This window comes from Passer domesticus, chromosome 5, assembly GCF_036417665.1.
Source record: "Passer domesticus isolate bPasDom1 chromosome 5, bPasDom1.hap1, whole genome shotgun sequence".
NCBI lineage: Eukaryota > Metazoa > Chordata > Aves > Passeriformes > Passeridae > Passer > Passer domesticus.
This window is the reverse complement of record NC_087478.1, coordinates 42,866,761-42,879,581: the sequence shown is the minus strand read 5'-3', so window position 1 is coordinate 42,879,581 and position 12,821 is coordinate 42,866,761. Positions and strand designations below refer to the sequence as shown.

At 38.6% G+C, this 12,821-nt stretch overlaps 1 protein-coding gene across 9 annotated transcripts in view; it reads left to right on the top strand.

The window, feature by feature from the left end:
* The window catches only part of TMCC3 (transmembrane and coiled-coil domain family 3), a 134,213-nt gene extending 121,392 nt beyond the window's left edge, over window positions 1-12,821 (top strand). For all 9 annotated transcript variants that reach the window (XM_064419750.1, XM_064419755.1, XM_064419754.1 and 6 more), the window contains 3 exons: window positions 2,254-3,152; window positions 4,625-4,760; window positions 7,430-12,821. In XM_064419750.1, the coding sequence (XP_064275820.1) occupies window positions 2,254-3,152; window positions 4,625-4,760; window positions 7,430-7,732 (1,338 nt within the window). In that variant the 3' untranslated portion in view covers window positions 7,733-12,821. The remainder of the gene's footprint in view (window positions 1-2,253; window positions 3,153-4,624; window positions 4,761-7,429) is intronic.

Below are 12,821 nucleotides of genomic sequence, written 5' to 3'. Positions count from 1 at the left end.
CCACCCAACACTACACATCCCCTCCCAACAAAAAGATGTATGGCGTCAGCAGAGGATTTCAAGAGCCTCTGTTGCTTGACCCAGCCTTGCAATGTGGTGGCAGAGGACACCTGCTGTTTTGTCCAAATGCAATCAGACAGAAAAATATGTTGGATATAACTTTCTTGTACCTTTAGTGAGCTCTCAATTCAGTAAGTAAAAACCCCTACTGCTAGCAGTGTTTTGGGAATTAAACACAATTCTTTTCTAAACTTTACTGAATTTGAACTGACCCTATGATTGGGTTTATTCAGGAGCAGATTTGCCTCACGCTAACAGATTTCCTCATGTCCAAAAGCACAGCAGCATTCAGCAGATGTATTCCTTCAATGCTATTGTTCTTTTTATCTCTATTGCTTTTGTGACCTTGAAGTTTCAGGAAGGCAGAGAAGGCTGACCAATAGAGAGCCCTGTGAGGGAGGGGACATAAGGGAGAAGGGATCTGGTTTGGGCTTGTATCCAATTATTACAATACATTTCTAGACTATTTTTTACTGAGGAAGTAAACACTGCCGTGTAAAGGTTAGATATAGACCCACCCATTCCTGGAAGTTATGTACAACTTGTTCTGAGTGACATCAGTGATGGATCTGTTTTGTGTGTGTATACAATTCTGTGACTAATTACAGTAGCATTTTGTGCCAAAACGTATTAAAAAATGTCTTAAGTTGTTTCAAGAAATTCTTGTTGTATACTGAGCATTTGAATCAATACCAATTGTTTTTGACAAACTGATAAAGTGTAGACCTATTAGGCCACCGCAGTGGTTTAATCCCTGGGATAGGGTCTGAGTCTTAAAGGTCACCATTAACCAATATTCTCCAAAAGAAATTGTCAACTCCAGAATGCTTTTAATATGCATTTTTCAAGTGCCTTTTTTTAGGCATTGGTGAATGTGAATTTTTATGTTAGATGGTTTGTACCCTGAGTGGTGCAGTAGCAAAAGAAAAATCACTGTAATCCTTGGTAATCTATAAGGAAAATAATATAAATAAATAAATAACATAAAGTAGTAGAGATGAAAAGAGATTTTCATGAATGCATCTTCAAGAGATACTTCTGCCTGGTTTCTGCAATGGTTTTGCCTGAGTTATTATCGGTTCCCTCTGGTATCAAAGCTCTGGAAACCCATTTTGCCTAGAGCATTTTTAAGCAGTCTCTACAGACATGACACTGTGGCAGCTGCAATGAAATGCACTTTCTTTGTTGCACAGGCTAAACCAAGATGATAATAGGGATAAAGCTGTTTTGTTTAGATCATTCTTCTCATGCCTTCTCCATAACTTTGACTTCATATAAGGAAACACTTTTAATGTTTTGTATCAGACCATCTTGCCTTTCTGTTGAAAAAGATGAAATGGTCTGTTGTGGTTGGTGTTGTGACTGAGTCACCTAGTTGTTTTTGTTGTGCTTCTGGAGAGTATTTAAGGTGTACAGATCCTATACTTGACTGAATGCAGTTTTCTTTCCTGAGTTTCTTCCTGTAAATCCCCTTAGTGAACTTCCTATTAAAGCAGAATTAGCACAGCAGATCAAGTTGTTGAGTACCTTGATCAAGCTGGAACATCAAATCAGGCCAATTCTTTCTCTATGCTCTCTGCTTTAAAAAAACAGCAGTTGCTTCCAGCTTGCAGCATCCCCTAAATTTTCAAGAGCTTTCTTTCAGCTAGTTTTGCAAAAACTTTGAATTGAGGAAGGAATTTGAATGGGATGTATCAAAGAAAGGATTTAAACCTGGGAAAATATACTGAACAGTATAGCACTGCTGTAGAGGGAAAACTCTGGTTACATCTCCATTGATGTTTGACCACTTCTAAAAAACAGAGAAGAGAAAAAACAGAGTGATTATCAGCCATGGTCTCTTTGAAACTCTTAATAATAAACAATATATTTAGGAACCTTTTATAACTAGGTGTTATTCTCATTTTGTGGAAAACTTTAAGTGATTTTGAAAAGCTTACAGTGATTCTATAAGGTATTCTGAATAATTTTCTCCCTAATTCATCTTTATTTCAGGAGAGACAAGTCTGTTTATTAACCTGTAGAAGTCAAGAAAAATGCTGCTTAATTTCAAAGAAAACTTTATTATGCTTTGCTAATATAAGCTACTTTATACTATGTACTTGATATAATTATATGTGAAAAAGTAAACTGGATGTTTGACTTTAAAAAATAGAATTCAAATTCCATTTACCTCTTTTTCTTTTCTTTCAGGTGGAAAGACATGACATGAATACCCTGAGTTTACCACTTAACATCCGCCGTGGAGGTTCTGATACCAACCTGAACTTTGATGTACCAGATGGGGTCCTAGAATTTCACAAAGTCAAACTCAATGCAGATAGCTTGAAACAGAAAATCCTCAAGGTTACAGAGCAAATCAAGGTTGAACAAACAGCTCGAGATGGAAATGTGGCTGAGTATTTGAAACTGGTGAACAGTGCAGACAAGCAACAGGCTGGGCGCATTAAGCAAGTCTTTGAGAAAAAGAACCAGAAATCTGCCCACTCCATTGCCCAGCTGCAGAAGAAATTGGAACAGTATCACAAAAAGCTCAAGGATATTGAACAAAATGGATCTTCCAAAGCTACCAAGGATACTTCCAAAGATAACCTGAAAGACGTTCAGCATGGAAAGTCTCGTAGCACTGGGCACGGAACAGAGAGCAGCAAGTCGGGTGTGCCGGGTGTATCTCTGACACCACCTGTCTTTGTGTTCAGCAAGTCTAGAGAGTTTGCCAACCTGATCCGAAACAAATTTGGTAGTGCAGACAACATTGCTCATCTCAAAAATACCTTGGATGAATTTCGGCCAGAAACGAGTTCTAGAACCTATGGGGGCAGTGCCACCATTGTTGCCAAACCGAAATATGTTAGTGATGATGAATGCTCAAGTGGGACCTCTGGATCAGCAGACAGCAATGGGAATACTTCCTTTAGTCCTGCTGTGGCAAGTACCCTGGACAGCCAAGGAAAGCTTTCCATGATTTTGGAGGAACTAAGGGAAATCAAGGAGACACAGTCCCAATTAGCTGATGATATTGAGAATTTAAAAACTCAATTTAAAAGAGACTATGGCTTTATTTCTCAGATGCTACAAGAGGAAAGATATAGGTATTTTCTTTTTAACTGTTCTCTTGAAATGACTTTTGAATGGGTATAGAAACTATTTGGAAAGTGTGTGAGAGAGAGAGAGAGATTTCAGAAGCAAGACAAAAATATAATTCCAATCAACATCTAATACCAACATGTTTATTTCCTTCCAACAACTGAAAATACACATAGAATATTTATATTTCCTATCAAATGGTGTAGTTCCCTTTGCCTTTTGTCAAAGGCTGGTTAGAAAACTCCTCTGTCATAGTTTTTATGTGAATTATATGAGTACTGCATATAGGAGATGCCAATGGTTTTGTAGCTAGTGGAAGGATTCTCACCAAAAGTTACTCAAAAAAGCTAATCAGTCTGTGGTGTAGCAGAACTGACTGACAGCTGATAAGGATACCCTTGACTCCTGAGTACCTTGTCCAAATACTTCTCACACACATTGCTATCTTGTGGATGCAATGTCACCTTGTACCCTGGTGTAACACACACCTGGGAGATATAGTTTGAAGTGCTGTAGCACAACTTCATCTTGCATTTTTTACATGACAATTAATTCCTTTATCATCCTCTGTGAGAAGTGGGTGATATGTTCTACAGAGAGCTTTCACCTGCTGTACCTGTATCCCATTTTTCCTATGGCTTGCTTAAGGTGACAGTCAATTCCTGAAGTCTTTGCTATGCCAGTGGGCAGATTCTTGGGATGAAGGGCAATATTTCATGTCTCCTTTGCTTCTAGTTCTTGAAATACAATGAAAAGCTTGATATCATGTGGTAATATAGGGAGGAATGAACAATGAAAGGCCTGCTGAACTTCTGACTTGGTTTCAGGAGAAGGCAGAGTGGCCTTTTCTGACAGCTCTCTGTCAATAAAATCTCAAGCCTCCTGCTACCCATTTCTAGACAATTTTGCCTCCATCATTTTTGTGCTGACTGCAGTGTTTGCCTGTTTGTGTGTTAAATCAAGTGACAATCTCACAAAAAAAAAATTCTACTTTGCTGGTGGTTTACTTGAACTGCTTTACCATGTAGAAACATGCCAGAACAGACTGTACATAAATGGCAGAACCCTGCAGTTGTGTATGAGAGAGAACATATTTTTCCTGTCATTATTGGCGAGCTATTAACTGGCTCAAACTTACTTAGGAAGCCATATCTGCTTGGCTAAATAAAGAGTGAAAAATGTGGGTTGGATATCCTTAGGCACTGTTTATATTTCATATAATTTGCCAATGATGTACAAATATTTGCTTTTTAGCACCTACTGCCAGCAAGAAACACTCAAAAAAGGCTTTCAGATTGCTTAATAAATGTTTATGGAAAGTTTGCTAAGTTTTTACTGATTTCTATATGTGCTTTTTAATGCCAGTCAGATGAATTAATTGTATGCTGAGAAATTACCTTTTAAAATGTGCAATTGTTTTCATGATTTGCATTGCTTGAACAGAAGGCACTAAATTTAGACTTCTTTTCCTAATAAGATATGAGAGATTGGAAGACCAGTTAAATGACCTCACTGACCTTCATCAACATGAGACAGCAAACTTGAAACAAGAGCTAGCCAGCATAGAGGAGAAGGTGGCCTATCAGGCCTATGAGCGATCACGAGATGTTCAGGTACTTTTTTTCCTTATCATAATCTTCTAACATTTCATAGAGATCTTGTACCATGAAACACTTGCATTTTTCTGCATATTTTTAAATAAGGAATATGGGTAAAGATGTAAGCCCGTGTTTTCTCTGTTTTAAGGGGAAAACCCAGCACATTGAATCAGTGACAGTCTCCATTTGTTTCTCTGGATTTTTTTTTCTGCTGAAATTGATGATATGGCCCATGCATACTTGTGGTTTGAAGAGTGGCCTGTTTTAATTTCTTTCACAGAGGAGGAAGGAATCAAGTCTCCTTGTATTATGTGACATAACACTTCTGACAATGTCCTGACATAAACTTCTTGCTCAGACTTTCTCCAATATGTAGATTCATCACTGGCAAGATTTATTATAAATTGAGTTTAGGGTAAAAAGTAAGAGAGCTGATTTATAAATAGACTTGTAGATTTGCCAGTTATAATTAAGGAATTTTAAGCTATAGTCACAACAACCTCTATAATCAAAGTTGTGGGGTGTTTTCACCTTAGTGATCAGTTGTAGTCATGTCTGACTTCAATCAAAAACCAGTAATAATGTCTACAAGTATGTCCTGACAGCATGTGGTTACATACATACTTGAATATTTTATACAAGCACTTACATAATGCATAATATTTCCACTCAAAGTCTGAGGAAGTGGTGAGAAGTGGTGAAAACACAGTTGTGCCTTTCCTATAAATGAACAACCGAGGAATGCTCAAACACTCCTTGTATTGGCTCACATGGTAAAAGAACCTAAAACCTGACCTGTATACACCTGTGCTCACATTTCTAAACAGAGAGAGTGCAGGCAGCAGATGATCACAGTTTCCTAAATGTGAATTAAGAAGCTCCTGGGAACAGAGTGGGAAAGGGATGGTACTGAATCTAAGCATATCATAGGTTTCATTGCAGGTTTAAACAAGAGAGGTGTCTCACAGATTTAAGAAAAAAAGGACTCCTTTATGTGAAGGCATCTTGAGGATGTAAAAACTTAATGGAACCCGAGATGTCCAACAGAAGGGCTGTGAAATATTCCCTAACTCATTAGCAGAACCCTGGAGCAGTGTTAGAGACTTTTAAAAGGCTCCTGGAGGGGTGTCAGAGACTCCTTAATGAAGTGCTATGTTGACACAACCTTGTTTCTTTTATCTCTGTACAGTTGGGCCCATTTAAACCTATCTCTTTGGGTCTTTGGAAAATTAGATAAAATAGAGTAAAGGATTTAAGCTCTGGATATTTTGAGTAACAGCCTAACTGTCGCTAAAGGATGTGCAGATAGTTTTAAAGACATGTTCAGCCTCTCAATGCAGAGCTGCAGGTATCACACTTTTGCACCTGGACTTTCTCTAAAGCAGCACAAGACAATTTGAGGATAATTTACAGTCAGTTCACAGATAATTTACAGGGAAGTTCATCAGTGTGTAGTGGAGAACATGCCTGAACCATAACAGACTTTGTGCCACCCATTAAGAGCTGTAGTAACCATCTTCTATATTGTTACTAATTCCTAGAGCAGTGAAAGGAAGCAGCCTTGTGTAAGGCACTGTGCCACATTCTCTGTGGTGACCTTGGTGCCTGGCCAGACTGGCTTGGTAAGCCCGTTCAACTTGCTGCAACAATGAAGAACTGACCCAGCAAGGAAAAGCTGATAAATCTCTGGGTGTTTATACACAGATGTTTGGTTTGAAACAGCTTATTGTGTGACCAGGTGAACAGCCTTGCTAGTGCAAGGAAAATACCTGGAGTTTGAGAGTGTGCAAGAAAGTAGGGATGCTGGAGGGTTGGTTTTCTTTGTCCCACAGTTGTAAAAGATTCTGTCACATTGATCAATCTCATGAAATTATAGCTTTGCATTATGTTTCACAGTGGTGCCCAAATCCCAACTCCAGCAAAAAGCTGGCATTTTGGCAAATAAGTTAAGCAGTTGGAAGTTTTCTATGTTTTGCATTTTACTCAAAGACCGCTTTTAGTCCATCCTCAAGCAGAAGAGAAAGGTCTGCTTTCTTTAGAACAAATTGTGAAGTTGAATAGATCATGTGGGAGAGAATCCCATAAAAGCATCTCCACCGGTTGTTCCACTGTCTTCAAACTGACAGGGAGAAGGCCAGACCCTCTCCAGAGGACTCAAGCCCAACAGTGTAGGATGGGTAGCTTTGAGAGCAAAATTAATGTAGACCACAGAGGCAGGGTAAACCAAGTGCTACATGTTGCAAAATAGATTTAATTAACATCACAGCAAGCCCACCCTAATGTTTTCTATAGAATATACTAAGAGACTAATTTTCTTGCTGTTTTGATTAAGTGATAGTTGCTGTGACAACAGCTTTACTAGTATTTTATATCAACAGTGTATATATGGGAAACAACTGTCATGAACATTAAACTTATGATACTTTTTCTCAAATATGAAAAAAGAACAAACCTACATTTTAGACACTGTTGTTAGCCTTATTATGCCTGAGCAAACAGTGACACACTCATTCACGCAGATATATATGTGCATTTATTCTTTTAAAAGTTGGTGGTTCATGGAAATTTTAGCAGTCTATAATAAATTACACTTCTAATCTAGGTGATGGATAGCTCTGCAGCTCAAATGTGAGGATACGTTGAAGGGAAATATGGCTGCCCTAATTCTTATTTTCTGTCTCCAGGAAGCACTGGAATCATGCCAGACCCGGGTTTCCAAACTGGAGCTCCATCAGCAAGAACAGCAAGCACAGCAGTCTGAAACAGTTAATGCCAAGGTGCTCCTGGGGAAGTGTATAAATGTAATCCTGGCCTTCATGACTGTCATCCTAGTGTGCGTTTCTACTATTGCAAAGTTCATTGCTCCTATGATGAAGAGCCGTTTTCATATCATCTGCACTTTTTTTGCAGTGACTCTGCTGGCAATATTTTGTAAAAACTGGGATCATATAATTTGTGCTATAGAAAGGATGATTATACCAAGATGAAGCTGTTGGACTGGCTGGTTTTTTCTTTTTTTCTTTTCTTTCTTTTTTTCCCTGCCTTTTTTCTTCCCCTCCCTATTTTTTAAGCACTATGTGTATACAAATTTGGGTGTAAATATATAAAAGTATACTTGTTGGCAGTCAGTTGCCTGTTCAATCTGATTTTGTCTAACTGGCTGTATCTGTGATGAACTGCTCACTTAAGTCAGTCTTCTGCCTTAATCCAAAAGATTTTCCACTTTCCAAACCCATACCCACAAAAGATGGTGTGATGGTCTGGGAGGGATCCCAGCAACTGAAAGTGTCAGGCGTGCTTTTTACTAGGCTGGAGTGCAAAGAGTGTGATCAAGAGGGAGTGCCATAATGTGTATCAGCTCTGCTAGACTGATAGGTAATTTTCTCTCTGAATCCAACTAGAGTGAGCCAAACTATGCAGTCATGTGTATTGATAGTTCTCAATTAAATGGGTATCATAACATGGGATTTTGACTTTTCATGACTAACAAAACTTGATGCTTCTGCTAGTAACTTTTTGCACAGAGTTCATTGTTCGTAAATGAGACCAGTGATGACTATTGACCACAGTTAGCAGTTGTTCTGTCCTGGCATTGTTCCTTATCCCATTCAGGAAACACATACCTGTGGCATAAGACTTCCAAAGATGGCCTGAATTGAATTATAAAATCCCCAGGCAACTTTGTAAAGGAGTTAAGAAGCAAGTAACTGGTAGGTAAGTTGTCATCCACACCAAAGCACTCACTTGTTCAAGCCCTGCAACCTGCAAGGGGAAAGAAGCACATGGAGCAGCAGCACTGAGGTTAGCCTTTGTCAGCACTGAATTGTTGGGATGTTCTGACTGAATGCAAAGCATACAGGTGGTGGGACCCGGGGTACAGTGGATTTCTTTCTTCTGTCAGATTAAAGAATGTGGCAGAAATATGAGGGAACAGCTTCTTAGAGGGAGCAGGGAGTTAAACTTCTGTAAATATAGGAACGGTAGACACTCAACAAACATTCCTGAAAATAATGTATTAACATGCAGTATCACTACTAGGAGACAGGGTTGGGTTTGTTTTCCCACTGGAATTTATTTTACTTGATTTAATAGCTGCAAAAAATTTCCCTGGAATCAGCTTGGCTTTCAGCCATGATGTAAAACAAGATCTTTATTAAAAATAAACAAACAAACAAAAACACCCACAAAACAAACCACCATAAGCAGAATTCTTCTCCACTCTCCATTAAGTGAAAAAACAGTGTCTCCGATTATTTGATGTTCAGTGTTAGTAACTGTGAAAATAATTGTCATTACATATTTTCTTTTCAGTTGCAGTATTTTCTATGCTGGTATTATGGGAGGGAGGGAGGGCACAGTTTGATGTGTATATTTCTTTTTAATCAAGTGCAATAGTTGGTGTAGAATTTGTAAAGACCTTATTCTGAGAAAAGGGAGTGGGTGAGGGGAAGGCAGGGAAGAGCTCTGACATTTTACCACAGTCAGATAAACAGTGAATAGTTACTATTTGTGGCTTCAGGAACTAAGGAAAGTACAGAAATAACTTAATAAATAATGATATAACTCAACCTTTAGAAAATTCTATTAAAATACTTACAAATATTTAAAGAATACTTTATATGTCTTAAGTCTTTGCACAGAGAATAAGGAAGGACTGTGCTGGTTTGCAGTCACTGGAAATGGATCAAATCAGGCACACCCATGTTATCTTAACCCAGCCCTACCTCATCTCAAGTGGGAAGTGGAGTGGAAACCAAAACCAAACAAACAAGAGCCCAAACAAGACCAGCAACTGGTTCTGATCCTAAGAATGCTGTGACTCTTCATGGTGTTTTCTTGCCATCTCTATTATAATCTCCATTCTTCTCTTCAGCTTGCACAGCCAGCTTCTACATTGGCCTCTTGAGAAAATAGTTAGTTTAGCATTTTGTTAAAATGCTAAACTAACTATTGCTAAATGGATTCAGAAAGGTAGATGTGCAAGAAAGAAATACCATGTGTTAATAATGTTTACATAAGAAAAAACTCCTTTGCCTATTGCATGATTATATATTTATATAATCCTCCCATTGCTATTTTATGTAGTTGAAATGTTACATCAGGCAGCCTTGAGGATAGGCAGGAAGAAAAAGGTTAAAAAGGATGTTGGTGTGGTACTTCACATTCCCTTCACACCTGGGAATGTGAAGGCTTCTGCTCCAAGGGCATCTTGTTACAACTCTGGAAGATAATCTTAGTGCAAAATTTTAGAATCCAAAATGTATGTCTCTACAAAAGACTGCTCACTGTCTTCACAGAATCTGACAGGGCCTAAATTCTAAATTGGAAACAGAAAGGTCTTGCACTTCCATATTGGCTTTACGTGTGGCAGAGGACATAGAAAAAGCTATAAAGGCTGCATAATGTTAGTTATGTAAATTAAAACAACCCAATTGGTGAATGGCTGCATCTCTTCTCAAGGTTATTTTCTCTGCTGGGTTTAAATCACTGAAGGATATGACACACATCAAGAAAATAATAAAAAATGTAAAGTGAAGAGCAAAAGCCTGCTTTTGAGTGAAACTGTTGTAGTTTGCACAAAGTGAGACTGTAGTGCCAGGAGCTCTGCCATGTGGAAGGCCACCCAAGGAGAAAGGTGAATCCTGTTATTGCCGTCATATTTCCTACTGTGTGCTAACTACTGGTATGTGGTGACATCTTCCATATGCCATGTCAGCTCACTAGAATGGAAGAAAAACCTGGTGAAAGAGGTAGATGGTTCTCCACATCCAGAGACTTAAAGGGGGTAAAAAGGCCTCATGAGTATGAAGCTGGGATTTTAAGGGAGATGAGTCTTTTTCTTCTTGTTGCAGTCAATCATCAGCTTTTCCTAAAACTGGGCTCCAGGCAGACTCTCTGCAGATTGTTGGGGCAGCTTCAGTGTAGAAAAGTTCTTCCAAAGTTTTTCCTAGAGGGAACAAACAGCCCCAGCATGTGGTGGGACATGCTAGCCAGCTGTGCCCATACTCGGGATCAAGAGAAGGCTGGTGCCTGAGCTAGCCTGGGCTGCTGCCTCTGCCATTAGCCTCAGCATGGGCATCACTTCCCCCTTTAGGCTGGGATTGTGATTTTGCCTATTAGTGTGTGTATCTGGCCTGCAGTCTGAGCTCTGCTGCCTGTGAAAGTATGCCTAGGCAAATCCAAAGAACTGCAGTTCTCCTAATGAGAACTCTGTTCAGCTTCTCAATCAATTAACCATGTTCTGTCAGGATACCATTTGCTTTTATGTTTTCATACAACACGTCAGGCATTCTTAGGATACTCCTTACACCTACTCATCATGAGCCTCTAAAACACTCCCACTCCACAAAAAGTTGCCAGACAGTGTCTTTTCTGCTTGATGCTGCCTGGCAGGCAAGTATTTCATTTCACTTTGGTAGTAGTTCTCTGATGGAAAAGCCCTTCAATCAGTTGTTACTTCCTGTTCTATAGGCTTTTGGCAGCTTTTTGTTTGGAGGTTTCTGGAGATTTAGTTTCTTATGAAAGTTAGCACAATTTTCCTGATTTCTCATCTTTCAGCATTCAGGACTACATGAGGTTTCCTCTAAAACTTGTATAATGGATCCCTCTGCTAGCTTCAACTCCATTATTGTTGAAAGTCCAGTTAGTGATTGGCAGGACTGATTGGACACAGTATAAATTTGGTCTTCTTTCTGCTTTACATTATATGCATTCATGCAACTTATCATTTTATTGCACTCCTGTGATGTCTATTTGCTCTGAATTCTTAGAGAGGCACAAAAAAATTCACTGCATTTTAGTTTAATATCAAAGTGTTTGTGTTATGCACTGCCTCTGCAGCAGGACATGTATCAATATAGATCTGATGTCTGCACTCCAGGAAGGGTATTTCTTCAAAAGCCAATGGTTTTCTGTGCACGAATAATGACTGCTTGTCTGGGGAATAGCAGTCATATGGTAATGCACCTTTAAAAGGTGAAGACAATTTGCTATAGGAAAGATAGCTGATCCACTCACCAGGAGTTGAAGCTAGACAAATCCAGTGTAAGCATAAGGTTCAGTTTTGCAATCATAAGGGTTGCCAGCTAATTATTAGTTACTGAATGGCATAATAAACAAGGAGTCCAACATTTGAAGTTGAATTAGTTCAGGCTTATGTTTGATACAAATTAACTGCATAATAACAACTAGTGCTTTCTGAAATCAAAATCATTGAACAAGAAATTTAGGAACAAAACAAGAAAACACAGAAGCTTGTAGTTCATTCAGAAGGTACGAGAGCCAATTTTCTTGTTTGGTTGTTTTTGTGTTGGGAAACCAAGTCCCTTTCCACTATGACTGAGAGATTTTACTGCTGGATTCAATGATACAACAGAAGAGAAAGAGAGATTAATGTAATTAAACACTTTAATTTTGATTGCAGAATTTAATCTCTTCTGAAAGTCCATCTAGGACTAGCAATCAGGCAAATTTATTCTCCACTATTTTTAATCAACCAAATATATATCTGCTTTCTTCATTCACCATCATGCCAGAACATGGCCTTTAAGTACAGGAGACTATAAAGGGCTTGTTTTCAGATAAAGTTGGAATGGTCTCTGATGCTAATCCTGCACAAAGTATCAGACAATTTTACATTGCAACAGTGAAAGACTAAGAAAAGTTTTATTTTATTCAATGAAATTGCTTATTTTCCCTGAAAAAGCCAACTGAGATGATGCTGTATATAAGGACTGCATGAGGCCAAGTCAAACTGTCCTGTGTGGTTGATTTGCTGTACGTTTAGCATATTCAGTTGTACTGTTGTTGGAAAGTTTTGCACAAAGCCACCTTTCCTTTTTACCCAGGGAACCTGGGCCTGGTAGTATCAAGGTGTACCAAAAATTGTCTGCTTTTATTGACTAAAGTTAATTGTCTTGGTGTGTGACCTGCAATGTTTATCATAGTATTTCCATTTTGTGCAGCACTGTGGAAAGATTCAACTATGAAAATGTAATTTTTGTATATTTGGTTGTGTAGTCATGACTGCCTCTAAGGTGCCATTAACATTTTTTAAAATAAAAATATTTACATTTA